Below are 20,517 nucleotides of genomic sequence, written 5' to 3'. Positions count from 1 at the left end.
GGCTTAATTTGTCTCTTGCATTGAAACAGGAAAATCTCTGGCTGCACATGAGTCTCTTATCTGCCTGCTGACAAGCGGAAACAAGACTTGTGCCTTCCAGTAGAATTAACCTCATTTGCCCATTGCCTCCGTCCCCAGAAATCTAGACCAACAGAAAGAAGAGTTCCTGGAGATTCTGTGTAAAAGGAATGGAAGAAACATGGATTTGGTGGTCCAGGAATCCTGGAGGTTTTTTGCCTTGCTCTGAGTTTTATCACCTGCTTTTTCCTTCCTGAAGGAGTCTCAAGGCAGCTTACAACTGCCTTCCCTTCCTCTCCCCTGCATAGAGCAGGGGTCACCAGGCCCAGCTTAAGGACTGGCAGGGTCTGTAGCACCAGAGCCAGCAAGGCCCTGGCAGAGCACCACTGGCGCAGTTCAAGTAACAGCAGGGCACCCTTCCCAGGGATTGGAAGAATTGATACCTTCACTTGGCTGAAAACATTTGCTAGTATGATCCTGAACTCTAAACTTCCTTCCTAAGCATAAAAAGGAAAACAACCTAATTTTTGTTTGATTTGAGTACACTCAGGGACTGTCAGCCTCTCCGAGGGCCACAATTCCAGTTCTAGAGCATTCATGTCTCTCCCAGGGATCCTTTGACATGTGCCAGCTACTCACTGCAGCCCACAAGGCGCCCTCCTGCCTCGGCTGACACCAGCAGCTCCAAGCTGCCCACAGCCCCCCCCCACACACACACACAGACTCCTTTTCCATCATGTGTGAAGACAACAAATCTACCTAAGACCAGACAGATGAGCAGAAAGCCACTCTGTCCTCCTGACTTCTCCCAGGATTAGTTAAGTAACCCTGGTTGAGAATGACTGGTTGGGGGCATGCCATGGCCACATCACTTTGGTGGCTAAGAGCTGTTGGTGAGTCTGGTTTTCCCCATCTGTTTTAAGGCTCTCATGGGGGCAGGATGTTCTTAGACATCTGTCATTCATATTCCCTGATCGTACATCACCTCTGGAGCTGTGTTGAAATCATAGAATCCCAGAGTTGGAAGGGGCTATCAAGAACATCTAGTCCCATCTCCTGCTCAAGGCAGGATCAGCCTCAAGCATCCAGGAGAAGAATCTCTTCAGCCACTGTTTGAAGACAGCCAGTGAAGGGTAGCTCCCCACCTCCTGAGGCAGTCAATTCACTGCTGAACGACTCTGAATTTTTTCCCCCTAGTATCTAGCCGATATCTTTCTCCACATAATTTAAACGCGTTACTTTGTGTCCTGTCCTCTGCCGCCAACAAGAACTGCTCCTTGCCCTGCTCAGACAACCTTTCAAATATTTAAAGACATAATCATGTCCCTTCTCTACCTCCTATTCTCCAGGCTGAACATGGTGTGTTTTCAGGAAATCAAATAAAGGAATATCTCGATGGAGTAGAGGAGCAAGATTTTAGTCCTCTAAAGACCAACAAGGTTGGGGTGGGTGATAAACTTTCAATAATCAAAGCCCCCTGGAGCTGTTACACAAGCAGGGATGGAGATGGCTGCTTGTGGGTACACAGATAAGGTATGCCACAAGTATGGCATATTTGCCCCCGAGGGTATCCATCCATCTGGTCCTGATTGTAGAGCTCTATGATTGGGCCATCGGTCTGATCCAACATGGCTTCTCTTCTGTTCTAAAGAGAAGCTATATCCTAAAGCTGCAGCAGGCCAACCTTCAGCTCACTCACCAAAGTCTTTGCAAGAATCTTAAATCTTTGCTTAGCTCTCAGATAGAAAGACAGAAAAATTGACAGGTCGATGGATAGAATGATTGATGATAGATAGAATGTTAAAAGTCAATTAACTGTAAGCCACTTTGAGCCTCCTTTGGGTAGCGGAAAGCGGCATATAAGAACCAACTCTTCTTCTTCTTCCTGAGTGGTAAAATTCCAGCAGAGCACTCCATACAGGAATCTTTATCTGCCTGCCTGCCTGTCTGTCTTTCCATCCCTCTTTGTGTGGCATCTCTCTCTCTCCATGCACACAGAGGCAGAGAAATGTATAGATTAATAGATAGATGATAGAGTGTTAAAAGTCCATTTTTCTGAGTGGAAAAATTGCGATGGAGAAGTCCATCCATGAAACAAAAATCCACCCATCCATCTATTCAGGATCTATCTTTCTGTCTGAGATAGGGGACAAAGTGAAGTTGGGAAGCAGAGCTGTGGACACGCCCATGTGCCCCCCCCTTCCCACTCCTTCCAAGCCCATCATTGGCCATTTTGGGAGGGGGCAAGTCTTCATGAACATATAGGGTCACAATAAGGTAAAGTTAACGGTATCCCCTGATCAAGCACCAGTTCATGTCTGACCCTTGGGGTGACGCCCTCCAGCGTTTTCATGGCAGACTCAATACGGGGTGGTTTGCCAGTGCCTTCCCCAGTCATTACCGTTTACCCCCCAGCAAGCAAGCTGGGTACTCATGTTACCAACCTCGGAAGGATGGAAGGCTGAGTCAACCTTGAGCCGGCTGCTGGGATCGAACTCCCAGCCTCATGGGCAGGCAGCTTCAGACACCATGTCGGCTGCCTTACCACCCTGCGCCACAAGAGGCTCATATATATGGTCATATTACCCTATAAATGTTTAACAAATTTTTAAATATATATTAAAATGTAATAAACTCCCACCTTTTTGGGAAGCCCTCCCGGGCTGTCAAGAAACCCCAGGGCTTTGTGAAACCCTGCAGGCTGAGAAAACCTGTCATGGACCTCTGACAATCAGACGTGTTGGTGACACAAACTGCAAAGTGGCAAGTAGCTCTCCTGTTTGCAAAACTGGCACAAGCGTCCCTTTCTCAGCTGTGTTGTCCGTGTCTCGCCCTTGATAGTCTGCACAGATGGGCTGATGCCCTGAAAAATCTGTAACCCATCTAATAGTTCACAGTTTTGCTACTGATATTTCTGCAGGGAATTTCTTCTAGGCTCCGGGGGCCTCTCGCTTCCCCCCATCAGGAGTGACGAGTGGGAAGGTTTGGGTGTGGAGAGCGAGCTCTCCCTCTGTGCGGCATCTGAGGCTATAAATACGTCATTGCCCCTTCTCACGAGATTTCTCACGAGTGTTATATGCAACAACTCTGTAGCTCTGTAAGGCAGGCGTGACTCTGTGTGGAGCCTGGGGCAGGCTCATGGTGATTGTAGTCCATGGACTTCTGGAGGGCCACAGTTGGCCCATCTGTGCTTGTTGGGTTCCCAAAGCCAGAGACCTGCAGAGGGGGCTGGCCGTCTCCTGCCTCTGCCTGGTGACCTCGGCCTCCCTTGGTGGTCTCCTCTTTCCGAGGACTAACCAGGGATGACTCTGCTCATCTTCCAAGGCCCAACAAGGCTGAGTGAGTGTGGCCTGTTCAGGTCAGCCGATACATTCACCTGCTTATAGCTCCTTTCATCTCTTTGTTTGGTTTCTATATATACTCTTCGACCCAGAGATTCTTTAAGCTGTGGATTCCAGTGTGGCAAAACCGATAAAATGTTCCCTCAGATGTGCACTGAAGAGATTTCACTCCCAGACAAAGTCATCTCTTAATGTTTTTATTCTCTCCCCCCCAGGTGGGACGTGTGTCGTGAACCCCACGGATCTCTTCTGCTCTGTCCCTGGGCGCTTATCCCTGCTCAGCTCCACTTCCAAGTACAAAGTGACGATTGCAGAAGTGAAGAGACGCTTGTCCCCGCCAGAATGCCTCAATGCCTCCCTCTTGGGGGGCATTTTGAGAAGGTAAGGCACACCTGAGTGCTGCTGTACGCTCAAGGGGTCCTTTGGCAGGAGAGCCGTCCCCCTTGCTCAGGGCTGTTGCCGACTGACGCTGTGCGGTAAACTATTGGCACGGCCTCCATCCACTATGACACATTAAGGCTACGGTCAGAGGCAGGGACGCGGTTCCCTCTCTGGGCTCTGCTGCCTGAAGTTATTAAGTGAGAAGGCTCCAGAGACACCAACCCAATAGATGATTTATTGTACTGCCAGTTCACAGGGACTGAGCTTTAAGGTGGAGAACGACATGACTTGTGGCTAACAGGCTACAATTATTTGGAGGCTTCCCTCCAAAACCTGGAGACTGCATGGAGACATCACAACGAACCATGGCTTATAAACTTAGAAGGGCTGTAATGCTGCTTTAATACTCAGAAGGGCCGTAACATCATAAAGCTGTAACGCCCTGTTCAGCATCCTCAGTTTCCTACTTTGGCTCTGAGAGTCGATGTCAGCCGTGGATCTCTTCATTTCCAATAGCCCTGCCAGCTCAGGGTTGGGAAATACCTGGAGATTTGGGGGGGGGGGGGACTGAGGAAGGTGAAATTTGGGAAGGGGAGGGGCTTCAATGGGGTACAATAACATAATGTCCACCTCCCAATATGGCCTGGGAACGACAGGGTAGAGATCAGATGTCATCTCGGGAGATCTCTACCCATCACCTGGAGGTTGGTAACCCTAATGGCTCAGGGCAGATCCCCCCCCCCCAGTCAATTAAAAAAATCCCAGAAAAATGTGGGAGAGCGAATGAAGCACCAACCCAAAAGAGCTTTCCTCTCCCATTCTCTCCAACAGAGCCAAATCCAAGAATGGGGGCCGTTGCTTGAGAGAGAAGTTGGACCGGCTGGGCCTCAATCTGCCTGCAGGGAGGAGGAAAGCTGCAAACGTCACTCTCCTAACATCCTTGGTGGAAGGTAGGGATCTGGAAGGCTGCCCTGTCGTGCTCTCTGTTCTGCTTGCCTTGAATCAGGGCCTCACACTTCTAAGAAAGAGACTCGGCTGCACCAAAACAGGGAATCCTGGGCAGCAATGGAAATTGCACCGGGCCCAAAGGTTCCTTCCTTCAGGGCCAGTGCTCCTCTCTTTGCAATTTTGGTACATGTGTGTGTGTGAGAGAGCAAGGGAGCGGGCAATAAACCCTGCTCTTTAGACCCTTCCTTGGTCTTTGCCGGACTCCAGCAGCTGGCTCCCTGGAAAAGGCACAGAAATCAGCTTTCTTTTTAAAGGAAAGATTTTGCTTATTTGCATTCCATATTTTGGCTTCTTCTGTCATCATCATCATCATCATCATCATCATCATCATCATCATCATCATCATCATCATTATTATTATTATTATTATTAGCTTCTCATCCTGTTCCTCCACCAAAGGAGGCTAACAAGATAGCAGTTGGATAACAATAAAAGCACGCTTTCAATGAAGTCTGAGTACAAACTAGGAACCAGGGAAGTGGGGTTTGGTTCGGGGTTCACGGCATGGCCAGTCCACAAAGCATGAACTCTTAATGGCTAACCTCACAAACTCTTCGGGGCTCAACAAACTGGCTCCGTTTGGGAGGTGCATGGCCCAATAGACACACAGCAGGCCTTCCACTCACAATGATGTGAGTTGTTTTTGGCCTCTATGTGCTATTTAAATGAAAGTGAAAAATCTCCAATGCGAGGAACGGGATTTTGAATCTAATGGAGAAAGCCAGTTTGGCGTCCTGGTTAAGAACAGCAGCCTCTCACCTGGAAAACCGGGTTTGATTCCCCCTTTCTTCTCCACATGCAGCCAGTTGGGTGACTTTGGGTCTGTCCCAGTTCTCTCAGAGCTCTCTCAGGTCCACCAACCCCAGAGAGAGTCTGTTGTGGGAAGAGGAAGGGGGAGGCAGTATGGGTCCTAATTCTGTCAGGTGGATCAATAACTGGTTGACTGTTCATACCCAGAGGGTGCTTGTTAATGGTTCAGCATCCTCTTGGAGAAGAGTGACAAGTGGAGTATTCCAGGGATCTGTCCTGGGGCTTGTGTTGTTCGACATATTTATAAATGATTTGGATGAGGGATTAGAGGGGATACTTATTAAATTTGCAGATGATACTAAACTGGGAGGGGCTCAAGAAGTGGGCTAAACTGAATAAAATGAAGTTCAATAGGGAGAAATGTAAAGTTCTGCATTTAGGTAGGAAAAATCAAATACACCAATATAGGATGGGGGAGACTTGTCTTGGCAGGAGCATGTGCGAAAAGGATCTAGGAGTTTTAGTAGACCATACATTGAACATGAGTCAGCAGCGTGACTCAGTGGCTAAGAAGGCAAATGGGATTTTGGGCTGTATCAAACGGAATATCATGTCCAGATCACGGGAAGTGATGGTACCACTTTACTCTGCTCTGGTTCAGCCTCACTTGGAGTCCTGTGTTCAGTTTTGGGCATCCCAGTTGAAGAGGGATGTAGACAAACTGGAGCATGTCCAGAGGAGGGCAACAAAGATGGTGAGGGGTTTGGAGATCAAGACGTATGAGGAAAGGTTGGGGGAGCTTGGTCTGTTTAGCCTAGAGAGGAGACAACTGAGAGGGGATCTGATCACCATCTTCAAGTATTTAAAAGGCTGCTATATAGATGATGTAGCAGAGTTGTTCTCTCTTGCCCCAGATGGATGGACTAGAACCAATAGGATGAAATTAATTCAAAAGAAATTCCATCTAAACATCCGGAAGAAGTTCCTGACTATTAGACCGGTTTCTCAGTGAAACAGGCTTCCTCAGGAGGAGGTGGGTTCTCCATCTTTGGAGATTTTTAAACAGAGGCTAGATAGCCATCTGACAGAGAGGATGATTCTGTGAAGGCTCAAGGGGGTGGCAGGTGACAGTGGATGAGCGAGAGGGTTGTGAGTGTCCTGCATAGTGCAGGGGGTTGGACTAGATGACCCATTAAGTCCCTTCCATTATTCTATGATTCTATGAGGCAATTGGAGACTCCTTTGGGGAGTAAAAAATGGGTTACCTAAAAAAGCTTTTCACTTCTTCTGACATGTGGCCATGGAAGGTGATAATTAAGAACAGGTTCCCAGGTTATGATTCGATGGCAAAAATACGAGCCTCATAAAAAAAGGAGCGAAGCCCCCTGTGCCACATGTGGGTAGCATGAGTGCCCTATTGAGGACAGGGCCTGTATGCTCACCTGCCTTCCTGGGAGTTCCCTTCTCTTGTGCTATTCAGAGCTACTTAAAAGGCCTGACAATTCCTCCTTAAGAAGAGCATTTACACTCCCTCAGCTGAATTCTTTTCCCTCAGCCATTTGCAGGCATAGCGTATCCACAGACGTCGTCTGAAAATGTGGCCCTGGTCAGCTTGGGCCCTCAGAATGGATTGGATTGGAACGTGAGGTAGCTATTTGCCTGCCCTCTTGATAGGCCCTGTGAATTTATCACCAGTCTCCGCTATTGTCTTATTCTGCATAGAGGGTGCATCACATGTGTGACAATATAATGTCTGTTTTTAACCTTATATTGGTGCACTTTAATAAATATAATTTGATATTGTTTTATAGCTCCACCAAAGTGGAGTTCCCAGCTTCTGAGATTGTGTAAACAGCACCCCAAAGGGGAAGGCAAACTTTGCGCCGTGTGCTTCGTGGAGGCGCTTCCTTCGGTGTTTCCCCTCCCGACAGAGAGGCAGGCAGCTCAAGCTGATGTTGAGCCAGAGACATTCCCTCCCCCCCCCCCCGGCTCTGCTTGACAACTGACCAGGAAAGTTGGCCTGATTGGAAAAGACAGCTGTGGAGCTGGAGAGCAGACTTGGAGCTCTGCAAGGCCCGCTGGAGGGATGAGGTGGCCCACCTTGACAAGCTGCTGCCAGCAGGTGTGAGCAATGGCGTCAAGCTCTCCCGGGGCTGCCCCTGGACGGAGGGATGTTCCCGTCTTGAGCACTATATTGAGCACTTTCGCCCTATATCCTCCGCAGGGCTTTACGCTCTGCGGGGGCTAACCTACTGGTCGTTCCCAGCCCCAAGGAAGCCCGCCTGGCCTCGACTAGGGCCAGGGCCTTTTCGGTCCTGGCCCCGACCTGGTGGAATGAGCTCCCGGGAGAGCTGAGGGCCCTGCGGGATCTTTCAACATTCCGCAGGGCCTGCAAGACGGAGCTCTTCCGCCAGGCTTATAACTGAGGCCGGGCGGAAAGAAGATCAGCCCCCCCCTCACAAACTGGCGGTAGAGAGCATCATCCCCCTCCTGTAGTTGAGGATGCGGAGAGCAAATGAGTAGATTACGCCATCACTGTTGCCATTACTGTAAATTATCGGTTTTTATTGTCATTTTATGGTTTTAGGGGACGGGGTTATGTAAGCCGCCTCGAGCCTTCGGGGGGAGGCGGGGTATAAATATAAATATAATAATAATATAATATAATAAAAGCCACAAGTGGGCCCTGAGGAGGAAGCCTCTCCCTCTCCCCCTCCCAGGGGGCTGTGGCTCAGAGGATGAGCTTCTGCTTGGAATGCAGAAGGACTGAGGTTCTGTCCCCGAATTCTCCAGTTAAAAGATCAAGCAGTAAGTGCTGTGAAAGACCCTGGACAGCTGCTACAGGCCTGAGTAGGCAAGCCTGACCTGCATGGGCCAGGGGTCATATGTGGCACAAGCCAGATCCATGTGGTCAATATTTAAAAGGCTGCTATAGCCTTTTAGACCAGGAGAGTTTTGATCCCCCGTAAAGCTGCTGTCCACCAATGCCTGCCTCCACGGCAACAGGGACAAGCAAACGAAAATCATATGAGAAGTAAATGCCTTTCGTATTTGGCTTCTACAAAGGGCTTTGCATCTGATTTTAACAAATGAGCTATGAATGAGGGTGTGACATTTTCATCTCTGGGATCAGGGCTGATTCTGCACACTTTCAGTGAGCAAACAGGAACATCTACTTCTAAAGTGCATCAGGCCAAGCGTGCGGAATGGGCCCTGCCCCCCAAGTAGCAATTCCCCCCACAGTTCCAGAATCTCCCCCCTCACCATCCACCACAATGGATTTTGGATAACAATCCTGCCATCGGCTCATAGGATCCATGTGCAACCCAAGGGAAAAACGACTCTCCAGCAGGATACGGTCATGATGACTGCAAAGGGACAATCCCCTCTATATACTGACTAGCACATTTGTTTTCCTTCACCCGGATGGCCCTGGCTAGCCTGACCGTGCCGCATCTCGGAAGCTAAGCAGGGCGGGCCCTGGCTGGGATTGGGATGGGAGACCCCCAGCGGGCCACGGTTGCTATGCAGAGGCAGGCCATGACGAGCCACCCAAAGCGTGCTTGTCCTTCATTAGAATTCAAAGGGGGGACCGCCCAGGAGGTTGAGGGTTGCTGGGCAGAGGCAGGCAAGGGGAACCCCCCTCTGCGTTGGGTGGCCCAGGCTAGAGGCCGTCACCCTTCACCACGACACCAAGCTGGCTTAGCCGTTTCTCTCTCTCTCTCTCTTTGAAATGGCTTTGGGGTTTCTTTCCCCTTCCCGGGCTGCATGGTAAGAGAGGCGCCTCTCCTCAGGATGCAGAGGGAGAACTGTCACCTAACCCTGTGGATCTACGGTTGCCAACCTCTGGGCGGGGGGGGGAGGCTGGCGGTCTCCTCAGGCCTGGCACTGATCTCCAGGTGGCAGCATTCATTCCTTGAGGCATCCTGTCCCCCTCCCCCTCCCCCCTTCCCTTCCACAGGCTCCACCCCCCAAACTCCCCAGCTATTTCCCAACTTCGGTTGGCAGCCCGGGTGCATCTGTTAGCAGCCCCCCTCCCCCCCAAAAAATCTGGTTGCAACTCTTTGCTTCCAAGCCTGAACTCAAGTGGCCGTGTTTGTAATGTGTTTGTATCCCGTTTTTGTGAAAGGGCTGGAGGCAGACGCGGGTGCCTTTGTATCAATGGGAGCATTTTGGGAACCGCAACTGCCTGGCTGAAGTGTGGCTCCATCTGTTTGAGATTGTCGTCCCTGACTCTGCCCACGAAATTATCGGACCGGCATTTTAAACCACCACAATTTATAACTCAAAAGCCCCAAGGCTGAACCTGATCTGGCAGCCGAGGGAGGAATTGCAGGGAGGGAAAATGGGTTGTACCATGTCAAAAAAAATTATTTTGAGGGAGTAGGGAGTAATATTCTTAATGCTCCCCAGGAAAAGAAATGTGCCAAAATCATCACAGTAGAGACAAAAGTTCTAGCCAATCACTTTGTATGCCATACTGGTTTCCCAAGTCTGGGACATTATTCTCGGCCTTCAGAAAATGTAATTCCCTGGGCCACAGCCTAACGTGGTACAGTTTGTTCTACCCTCTCCACAACCTTAATTTGGTGGAGGGACCATGGCTCAGTAGCTGAGCATCCACCTGGCACACAGAAGGTTCCCGGTTCGATCCCAGGGATCTCCAATAAGGATCAGGTCCTTGTTTATTTCATTTCACTGTAGAACAAAGTTAGAGTCCTGTGGAAACTTTAAGACCGACAAAGCCTCATTCACTGTCTTGATCAGGGGTAGTCAAACTGCAGCCCTCCAGATGTCCATGGACTACAATTCCCAGAAGCCCAGAAGCATTCGCTGGCAGGGGCTTCTGGGAATTGTAGTCCATGGACATCTGGAGGGCCACAGTTTGACTACCCCTGGTCTTGATATATGCAGACTCCTTCAGGTGACACAAAGCAAGCTCCCAAAAGACAGCTCTCCTCGCTCTCCACCTGAACCGGCCTTCTTAGGGGACAGGCTTGCTCTTCCTAGAGAGGCCCCCTCCACCACTTGGGGATTGTTGGGAAATAGCCACGGTGATGCAGCTGCCCGTACATCACACATAACCTGCCTGGCCCAACAGGCTGTATGTAAGATGACCTCGTTGGGTTTGTTGGTTTGACTGGTTTGTTTCTGATCCGAAGGGGAAGCTCTCCATCTGGCCAGAGATTTTGGCTACACCTGCGAAACAGAATTCCCAGCCAAGGCAGTTGGGGAACACCTGGCCAGGCAGCACATGGAACAGAAGGAGCAGACGGCCCGGAAGAAGATGATCCTGGCAACAAAGTAAGCAAAGCCCGACCCAGCTTGGAAACTGACACTGGGCCGTCCCAGTGCCCACAAGATGTAGGCCAGGTTATTTGGAAAGCATTCCGTGCCCTGTTCAGAAGTCAGTGGCATCCAAAAACCTACCTGGGCGAGCAGGGTAACACTGCGGGGGTGAGCTCTGATTCTGCCCACGGACTTTCCAGCCCCGTCTTGGGATGCAGGCTCTTTGCTCACCGTGGAAGAGGAGCGGCACTCCCAAAGCAGGGCGTGTTGGCACCAGTTGCCTGCGGAAGGGACCCCAGGGGGGAGTCAGGAATGACTGTTTTCTTTCTGTTTCTTACACTGCTACTCATACGTTACTATCACCACCTGCTGGCCAGAATTAGAATCGCTGAATTACAGCGGTTATCCTTCAAGAAATAGAGCTTTGTGCTTTGTAGGGCATCAAGATCTTTACTTTGGGGGAACTAGGTAGAGAGTGCCCTGCCCAGGATAGCACAGGACATCCCAGTTTTGTCAGATCTCAGAAGCTAAGCAGGGTCAGCCTTGTTTAGTCATTGGGTGGGAGACCACCAAGGAAGGCCAGGGCCTCTGTGCAGAGGCCGGCCATGGCAAACTACCTCTCTTCATCCCTCCGCAATCCTTTGGGGTTGCTGTTAATCACCTTTAGTCCTTTACACACCCCCAGTTAGGCAGGCTACTTTTCAGAAACGGAGTTACTCCTGCTGGAGATTCTTGGAGATTCTTGGAATCCCAGAGATGTATAATGTGAATGTATAATGTGAATTCTTCCTGACGATGCACGATGTGGAGGCCCAGTGCACCACAGAAATTAGCAGGGAGTGACCTCTGGGAGTCCCTGGTTCGAATCCCTGCTTGGTCCATGGAAGATGGCTGGGTGACCTGGGACCCAGGCTTAGCCTACCTCACAGGGGGTTGTTATGAGGATAAAAACAGACAGGAGAAGGATGATGTCTAGAGAGAAAGGAGAGGTAAAAATGAAATGAAACATTATAAGGGCAATGAGTCAGAGCACTGGTCCATCTAGCGTAATATTGTTGGAATATCCAAGGCCTGTAAGTCTGCATGATTTAACAGCACAAGAAAAATATCCTACAGGGGAACATTGGAGGAGACATGTCGTCAGAATATTTAGATTGAGAACTTCCTCATATTTCCAAATATTCTCCTCCTGTGTCTAATTGACCTCCTGCTCCTTTGAATACACTTCCTATCTGCTTTCCTGCTGGAGAATGTTAGTCAGCTAGACCAATGGTCCCCAACCCCTGTTCCAGGGACTGGTCCCGGTCCGTGGATCAGTCGGTACCGGGCCGCAGCTCCTCCTTGTCCTCCTCCTCAGCGGCTGCCTCGGGGGCTGCCCTGCTACTCTGCCGCCAGCTCACCTTTGGTTCTCTCCAGCGGGCACCATAGCTGGGGCTCCCCCTTGGCCTGGCACTGTGCAGCTGCAGCTGGCAGCGCCCCCCAGCGAGCGGCGGGAAGTCAGGGGCGCTGGTGGGAAAGCAAGTGGAGCAGGGTCTCAGGCAGCGGCAGTGACGTCTCTCGGCAAAAGACTACCTCCCCCCTGTCAGAAATCAACGTTTGTGCCATGACCCCGAAGGAGGGCATTTGGGGAAAGAAGATTTAACCCTTCAAGCCCTGCAGGTGACCTTATTCAAAATATACCCCTCCCCCAAGTCCTTTTGCAGACCATGCTGTGAATTAGGGGGCCTGCTTCCAGGTGGGACCTGGGGACCCCCAGGATTACAGCTTGTCTTCAGGCTACAGAGATCCATTCCCTTGGAGCAGTCAGATGCTTGGGAGGGCGGACCCTACGGCAGCATACCCCACTGAGGCCCTGCCCTCCCCAGGCCCCACCTCCAAATCTCCTGGCATCCCCCGACCTGGACCTGCGCCCAGGGAGCGATGCGAGGCCTGAATTCCTCCGCAAAAGGGCCAAGAGGCCGCGGGGCTTCCGGTTCCTCCCCTTGTGCCTTGCCAGACGTCCTCGAAGCGGCAAGAGACGGGATCTGGAGAACGCCAGTGCCTTCTCCCGTATCAAAGTCTTGCATGAAAGTCGCGCTTTCTGATTCCCCGAAACGAGGGATTTTCATTCCTCCTTGATGTTCCGCCCCTCTTCAAAGACTCCCCTTTGGCTATACCAGCATGCAATGGCCCCAAAATCACACGGCTGACTTAAGATGGGAGGGAAAAGGACTAGGCTGCCTGCAGGGACTGCAGCTGGGAGCTCTGCAGTGCACCGGCGTCTCCCAGGAGCCGTGCAGAACGTTGACTCCCCCGGAGGTCCCGAAGACCAAACGGAACCTTCGACCACCTCCCCAAGACAAACCAGGCGACCCCCATACTGAGCGGCATCTCTAGGTCATCTCTCCCTGCCGAGGGTCACACAGAACCCATGCAGGGTTACCAGCCTTCCGTGGGCTCCTCCGAGTAGGGAAAAGCAGCACATATGACCCAACTCTTCTTCTTCTCCTTCTTCAGTAAACTCAGGGCTCTCTCAGTCCCACCTCCCTCACAGGGTGTCTGTTGTGGGGAGAGGAAAGGGAAGGCGACTGTAAGCCCCTTTAAGACTCCTTCGGGTAGAGAAAAGCGGCATCTAAGAACCAACTCTTCTTCTTCCTCAGTAATCTCAGGGCTCTCTCAGCCTCCCCTCCCTCACAGGGTGTCTGTTGCAGGGAGAGGAAAGGGAAGGCGACTGTAAGCCGCTTTGAGCCTCCTTCTGGTAGAGAAAAGCGGCATATAAGAACCAACTCTTCTTCTTCTTCAGTGATATCAGGGCTCTCTCAGCCTCCCCTCCCTCACAGGGTGTCTGTTGTGGGGAGAGGAAGGGAAGGTGACTGTAAGCCACTTTGAGACTCCTTTGGGTAGAGAAAAGTGACATCGAAGTACCAACTCTTCTTCTTCAGTACTCTCAGGGCTCTCTCAGCCTCCCCTCCCTCACAGGGTGTCTGTTGTGGGGAGAGGAAAGGGAAGGCGACTGTAAGCCGCTCTGAGACTCGGGGAGAGAAAAACAGCATATAAGAAGAACCAGCTCTTCTTCTTCTATATATTTGTGTGTGTGTGTGTGTGTGTGTGTAGGCAGGCAGGCAGGCAGGCAATCAATGCCTCAAAGACTCCCATTTGCCAGGTCCACTTTTCTCTCCCTTCGGAAGGGTGGGGTTCAGACCCAAGCACAGGGGTGGTGTTTCTTGTTAACTCTGTGATTAGGGGGGCCAGCACTGGGTTGGGAAATCCCTGGAGATTCTGGGATGGAGCCCACGGAAGGTGGGGTTTGGGGAGGAGAGGGACTTCAATAGGGTACTGATGCCACGGGGAGCCCCTCCAAAGCAGCCATTTCCTTGAGGGAGGGAGGGGGGGCTCTTGGCTGTCTGGAGATCACTTGGAACAGCGGGAGATGTCCAGGGGCCGCCCAGGGGCTGACCGATCCTATTCGCGATCCAAGGGCCTGAGGCAGAGCTACTGCTGCAGCATCTTCTACACGAGGGATTAGGCTGTGAGCACCGCTTGTGTGCGATCAGGGCTAATGCCCCCTTTGGCACGGTCTCAGGCCTGGTCCGGGGTGGTCTCAGGTCCGGCCCGACCGAAGCCCTCAGCTGCCCTGCCCTTGCGGTGGGATCTGCTCCAGGGTCCATTTGGGGGTCTGTTGGGGCAGGGCCGTGCACACTGGGTCGGTCTCCAGTTGGGCATTGTTCTCCCCCCTCCCCCCTGCCCCCGAGGGTCACTTTCGTCATCTACCCACACAGCCTTATTTGTTTTGTTTTCTTGAAGTCCAATCGTGTCACAACACAATTCCAAAGGAAGAAAATAGCAAATGTTTGGTCCGCACCTTTCCGCTTTTTCTCTATTTTTCCATGGCTTTGCAGAGATCGGGGACAGTCTGCATAGGTGTGTGTGTGGGGGGGGTGGGGGTGGCGGTATGATAAACAGACCGCTTGTTTGTGTTGTAACAGTTTTGCATTACAAAGCAATCGTGGCAATTTTTACCAAATTATTGCGGGCCTGGGGTGGCTCTCGAAAGTGATGGGGGAGTTTTCGCCATGTGAGAATAACTGACAACTAAAACAAATGGTGGGAAGTGTTGACCTCCTGTCCCTCGGCTGGCTCTCCTGGGGGCAAAGCAGGCCAAAGGGCCCCTGAGCGGCCGTGGGGAAAGCCAGGGCAACTATCCCCAGGCCAAAGCGAGGGGGCAGCAGGGCCTAACACCTCCTGTGTGGAAACCGACTGCGTCTGTGAAGCTTCTGGGCGACAGAAAGGGAACAGAGGCAGAAACAGCTGAAGGGCTGCAGGAAACAGACTCTTGAATCATTATAGAACCTTTAGAATCATTATAGCCAGTTATGCTGGGAAGGGCAGTAAAGAAATTTCATAAAGGAATAAATAAGTAAGTAAACAAACAAACATTCCCCCGATTAGTGTCAGGAAACCACAGTGCCTTCCACCAGGATCACCAAAGTTGGGTCAGTGCATTCTTCTTCTAGATGTTCATGAATAGTGACTAGGGTTAACTATAGGGATGGGCCCAAACTGCATTTTTGTGGTTCAGTCCATGGTTCATAACTGAACCATGAACTGATTCGCAGACTGACAGGCCACTTCACAAACTGAACCATTTCATATTGGTTCATGAGTCATTTAAAGTTTAAATCCCTGCTGTAGCTTTTTTGCAGGGAGCAGAAAGCAGGGGTCATTTAAACCACTGCTTTCTGCTCCCCATGAATAGTCAGGGGGAGCAGAAAGCAGGGGGTGAAATGGCTCAGACTAAGTTATACTCCTGCTTTCTGCTCCTAGCTGTTTAAACCCTTTTTCATGAACCATCATGAATGGCTTCAAAATCCATGAAAGTTCATGGTAGTTCTTCAGTTCGCAAGTATTGCTTCACAAACCAACCAAAATTTGTGCTGAGCTTTAGATCATTAACTGGGTCATACCCATCTCTAGTTAGCAACTTTCAGATAGGGTATGGAGATCTCCTGGAATTACCATTGATCACCAGACTAAGGAGATCATTTCCCTGGGAGAAAATGCTACCCCTGTTCTGGAAGGTGAACATTATACCCTCCCCAGGCTCCACCTCTTCCACCCCAGAATTCACAACCAGCCTTAACGGTAACATTAGCTCTGACCTATAGTGCTGCTTCTGTGCTGCTAATACAATGTATGGTCTGAAGACATTTTCTTGAGAAATTTGGCATCTGTTCTCACTTAACCCTTCAGTGTCCTTTCTGATTCTAGGCAAATCTGTAAAGAATTCCAGGACTTGCTAAGCCAAGACAGATCACCTTTGGGATCCTCAAGGCCCACTCCGATATTAGACCTCGACATCCAGAGACACTTAACACATTTCAGGTAGGACTTTTTAAGACCAATTGTGGAGGAACAAGAATGTGGGAATCTGAGATTTTGGAGATGTTGGTGACAATAGTGTCTGCCATTTTCCTTAGAAACTGAGACAAAAGTTACTTTAACAGAAGCATAACTTGAAAATACCATAAAAGGTCTATTGCCATTCATTTGTTGGCTTATGTTAGGGCTAGCTTTTTTGACCCAAGATCAAAAAAAAAGTATACCACCTACCTGTGATGAGAGTTTCAGGTGGGTACCCAAGTTGATCTGCAAGTGAAGAACAAGATTCAAGTCCGGTAGCACCTTAGAGACCAACGGAAATCTTATTGGTCTTTAATATGATCCTGGATTTGAATCTGGCTCTTCTACCTGTGATGACGTTGGTGATGGAAAGAAGGCTTGCCCAGACACTTTAGAGCAAACCAGGCCACATCAATGCTGTGCTGGGGGAGGGGGTGATGGATGTTGGACGTTGCCTGCTCTGACATCACTGGCTCCAGCAGCACTGCTTAGCAAAGATCAGACGCTGGGCACCAAGCCAATGCCAGGCCAGCAGAGGTGCTGGGAATATGACTGCCATGGGGCTTCCTCAGAAAGTGTCATCAAGTCAAACTTTACAGCAACTTTGAGGGATTCTCAGGGAAAGAGGCGAACTGAGATGGTTTGCCATCGCGTGTCTCTGCAGGGCAACCCTCGTCTTCCTTGGTGGTCTCCCATCCAAGCATTAACCATGGCTGATCCTTCTTAGCTTCCTTGGTCTGATAAGACTGGGCTAGCCGGGACCATCCAGGACAGGGCAAGAAGTGTTCAGAGGTGGTTTGCCATCGCGTGTCTCTGTGGGGCAACCCTCGTCTTCCTTAGTGGTCTCCCATCGGAGTTCTTCCCAGGGCTGACTTCCCTTAACTTCTGGGATCTGATGAGTCTGGACTGTCTGGTCCTTGTGACATTAAGCATGAGTCTCTCTGCCATGGATGTCCATTCCAGTACATCTGATGTAGTGAGCTCTGGTTCACACATGCTTATGCTAGTTAGGCTTTAAGGTGGCACAAGACAGCCTCAATTTAGTACGTGGACTATGGCAAAGGACAGGTATGCAGGCTTTGCATACCACAGGCTCTGGTTCAGTCTCCGGCATCTCCAGTTCAAAAATGTTCAAGTGGCAGGTGATGCTCAAAAGCTCTGCCAGAGATCCTGAAGAAACATAGTCAGTCCGAGGAGACACTTCTGGCCTTGATGATTGAGGGTCTGATTCAATACATCTCAAAATGGAGAGGGTGCAGAGGACAGCGGTGAGGATGGATTGGGGCCTGGGGATCAAACCCTATGAGGAAAGGCTGAAGGGCTTGGGGTTGTTCAGCCCGGAGGACGTGGAGAGGAGACAGGATTACTCTCTTGAAGGATCTGGAAGGCTGTCACTTGGAGGAGGGCAGAGAAAGGAGGGCTGCTGTTGGCAGCAGAGCATAGGACCTGCAGGGATGGGTTTAAGCTACATGGAGAACGATACTGGCTAGAATTCAGGGGGATGGAATTAACTGTCAGACTAGTTCAGCAGTGGAAGGGGCTGCCTAAGGAGGTGGGGAGCTCCCCCTCACTGGCCGTCTTCAAGCAGCGGCTGGACAGATCCTTCTCCTGGATGCTTGAGGCTGATCCTGCACTGAGCAGGGGGTGGACTAGATGGCCTGCATGGCCCCTTCCCACTCTGGGATTCTAGGAGTCTAGTTCAGCAGTGGAAGGGGCTGCCTAAGGAGGTGGGGAGCTCCCCCTCACTGGCCGCCTTCAAGCAGTGGCTGGACAGATACTCATCCTGGATGCTGATCCTGAACTGAGTAGGGGGTTGGACTCGATGGTCTCTATGGCCCCTTCCAACTCTAGGATTCTATGTATATACTATGATTTTCAAGATAACATTGGGGGCTGGACCACAGGTAGACATTCTGGGAGTCCTATGCAGCTGCCTGTGGGTTTAGATCTTTCTGAGAACGAGGAGAACTTGACCCTCTTTGAGTGTCATCCATCAGTTGTAGCTTGTTGTAAATATTTGATAGCAACTTCTGTCACAGGATGTATCCAAACTCGGCCAATGTGGGAAACCGGGAGTAGACAGATGGTGGCTTCCTGTTCTTTTCCCTTCCCATCTCCCACAGAGAACACCAATATATCCTTTGCTCTAAGCTCTGTCAGCCTGGGGGGGAGGGGAGGGGGGGGAACCAGAGCCCTTGTAGTTGCTGCCAAAGTTGAGTCCAAGTCTTGGGGTCTATTTGGCAGGGTTCATTTTCCATGGCTACGGAAACACGACTATGAGTTCCCTTCCACGAAGCTTCCAATCCAGACATGATTGCATAGCCCTCACAATGCAAAGAGGGTACATGGTACCAACAGTCAGAACGCTGCATAATGCAAGGCACAAAATTGTATGGAATAGGCTGCACATCCAAGTACGATTTAAGTAATCTTAAATTGCCTGGAAGTTCATTTTCAAATAATCTTCTAATTCTCACTGTATGATAAGTACGCCAGTTACGAACTTGTTTCATTTTCACAGATGCTGAAAAATTAACAACATACTGAAATATTAGTTATACAGTTTACAAACTGGATGCGAATGAGAAGATTATTGGAAGACGTACTTAAAGCAGTTCTGAGATTGTTCTTTAGGATATTTTATTGTACAGCCTATCCCAGGCTCAGTTTTGCATTTAGTTCTGCATCCACTTAACACGCAAACTCAAAAACCTCCGCATTAGGTGCCTACCTACCGGTAGCTGGTTAAAGAGCTCACCAACACCTTTTAAGATACGGAAGGAGAACTACTCTATCCCACGATACCCTTGACAATATTTTGTATTCCTTGTTAAGTGACTTTTTCAACCAACCATGAATCCAGCAGTCATCACCTGGCACTGCCCAAGAACCCATGAAGATTTAGCGAGACCGTTTCAGACCATCTGTGGTCAGTCTTGAGGGATATCTGGGTTACTGATCAGCTTATTTGAATATAGACCCATAGTCCAGCTTTACGTGTCACCCATACCTTTGCTTAAAACTTTGCATTAGGAACAGTAATGGTAACAAATATCCTGGAGGAAATACATTTCCTGAAAACACTGAATCACTGCTGCATCTAAAGACTAGCCTTTCTTTATAGGAAGCTCTTTGTCCCTACCACGGAAATTCAAAATGGCTCCCTTGCTCCAACATCATACCCAGCAAAGCAGTCCTGGGAGAAAGTGGGTTTGTCAGTCTGGGGCTGATTCTGCACTTACTTTGTTTATTCTGTTATGGATCCTGCTGAATTCAGATCAAATTGAACTCATAGAATCATAGAATCATAGAGTTGGAAGGGGCCATGCAGGCCATCTAGTCCAACCCCCTGCTCAACGCAGGATCAGCCCTAAGCATCCTAAAGCATCCAAGAAAAGTGTGTCTCCAACCTTTGCTTGAAGACGGCCAGTGAGGGGGAGCTCACCACCTCCTTAGGCAGCCTATTCCACTGCTGAACTACTCTGACTGTGAAAAACTTTTTCCTGATATCTAGCCTATATCGTTGTACTTGAAGTTTAAACCCATTACTGCGTGTCCCCTCCTCTGCAGCCGACTCGGGTCTTCCCCTATCCCCCCTCCCCATTTGCGAGAGTAAATAGCAGTTCTGGGGACCCCTTCATTTGGTCCCAGGTTGCAGGAAAGGAAACTGGTGTTGCACCACAAGCATGCAAAGTATACATGGTCTTATGTGCAGCTGGTCTCACTTGCTAGGTCTTGAGAGTCTTCACTCCCTCACCCAGTTAGAAAATCTGGATTAAACAAATGGAAAAGGTCTTTGCCGACTCCAGCCGTTTAGTGTAGGTTTTCTCAACCAGGGTTTCCTGAATGGGTGGCAGTTAATTAATTTATTTGTATTAGTATTATTCATTGGATGTATAGCCTGTCTTACTCCAGGGACTCAAGGCGAATTACAATAACAATCTAACCCCCATAAAAACCCCAGTCCTTAAAACAAAGTTAAAAGTCTCACAATTATCATAAATATCAGATGGCTGAGAACACTCCAGCTGCCCCACAGTCATCCACCTGGGAGTTTGTATGTTAGTATAGCACAGCCTGGGGGGGGGACATTATACATTTTAGGTATATGTAATGGGGGACTCCCCATATATATATGGGGCCTATATATATAAATTTTAAATATTTATATTTAAATAAATATAAATTTTTAACATTTATCAGATTATCAGCCAGGCTTTTTCCCACCGCCAGGCTCATCTGGCCACAGTGATCCATGCGACAGTCACCTCCAGAATAGATTTCTGTAACTTGTTCTATGCAGGCCTGCCCTTGGGCCTGATCCAGAAATTGCAGCTGGTGCAGAATGCAG

General features: G+C 49.8%; 1 protein-coding gene across 3 annotated transcripts in view; it reads left to right on the top strand.

The window, feature by feature from the left end:
• TFAP2D (transcription factor AP-2 delta) overlaps nt 1-20,517 on the top strand; it is a 48,840-nt gene that overhangs the window by 21,160 nt on the left and 7,163 nt on the right. For all 3 annotated transcript variants that reach the window (XR_013227053.1, XM_077315150.1, XM_077315138.1), the window contains 4 exons: nt 3,575-3,740; nt 4,572-4,690; nt 10,661-10,802; nt 16,035-16,148. Coding sequence is in view for 2 of the 3 variants with exons in the window: in XM_077315150.1 (XP_077171265.1) it covers nt 3,575-3,740; nt 4,572-4,690; nt 10,661-10,802; nt 16,035-16,148 (541 nt within the window). In the remaining variant the exon portion in view is untranslated. The remainder of the gene's footprint in view (nt 1-3,574; nt 3,741-4,571; nt 4,691-10,660; nt 10,803-16,034; nt 16,149-20,517) is intronic.

The sequence above is a fragment of the Paroedura picta genome, chromosome 1 (assembly GCF_049243985.1).
Source record: "Paroedura picta isolate Pp20150507F chromosome 1, Ppicta_v3.0, whole genome shotgun sequence".
Classification (NCBI taxonomy): domain Eukaryota; kingdom Metazoa; phylum Chordata; class Lepidosauria; order Squamata; family Gekkonidae; genus Paroedura; species Paroedura picta.
This window is presented reverse-complemented; position numbering and strand designations above follow the sequence as displayed.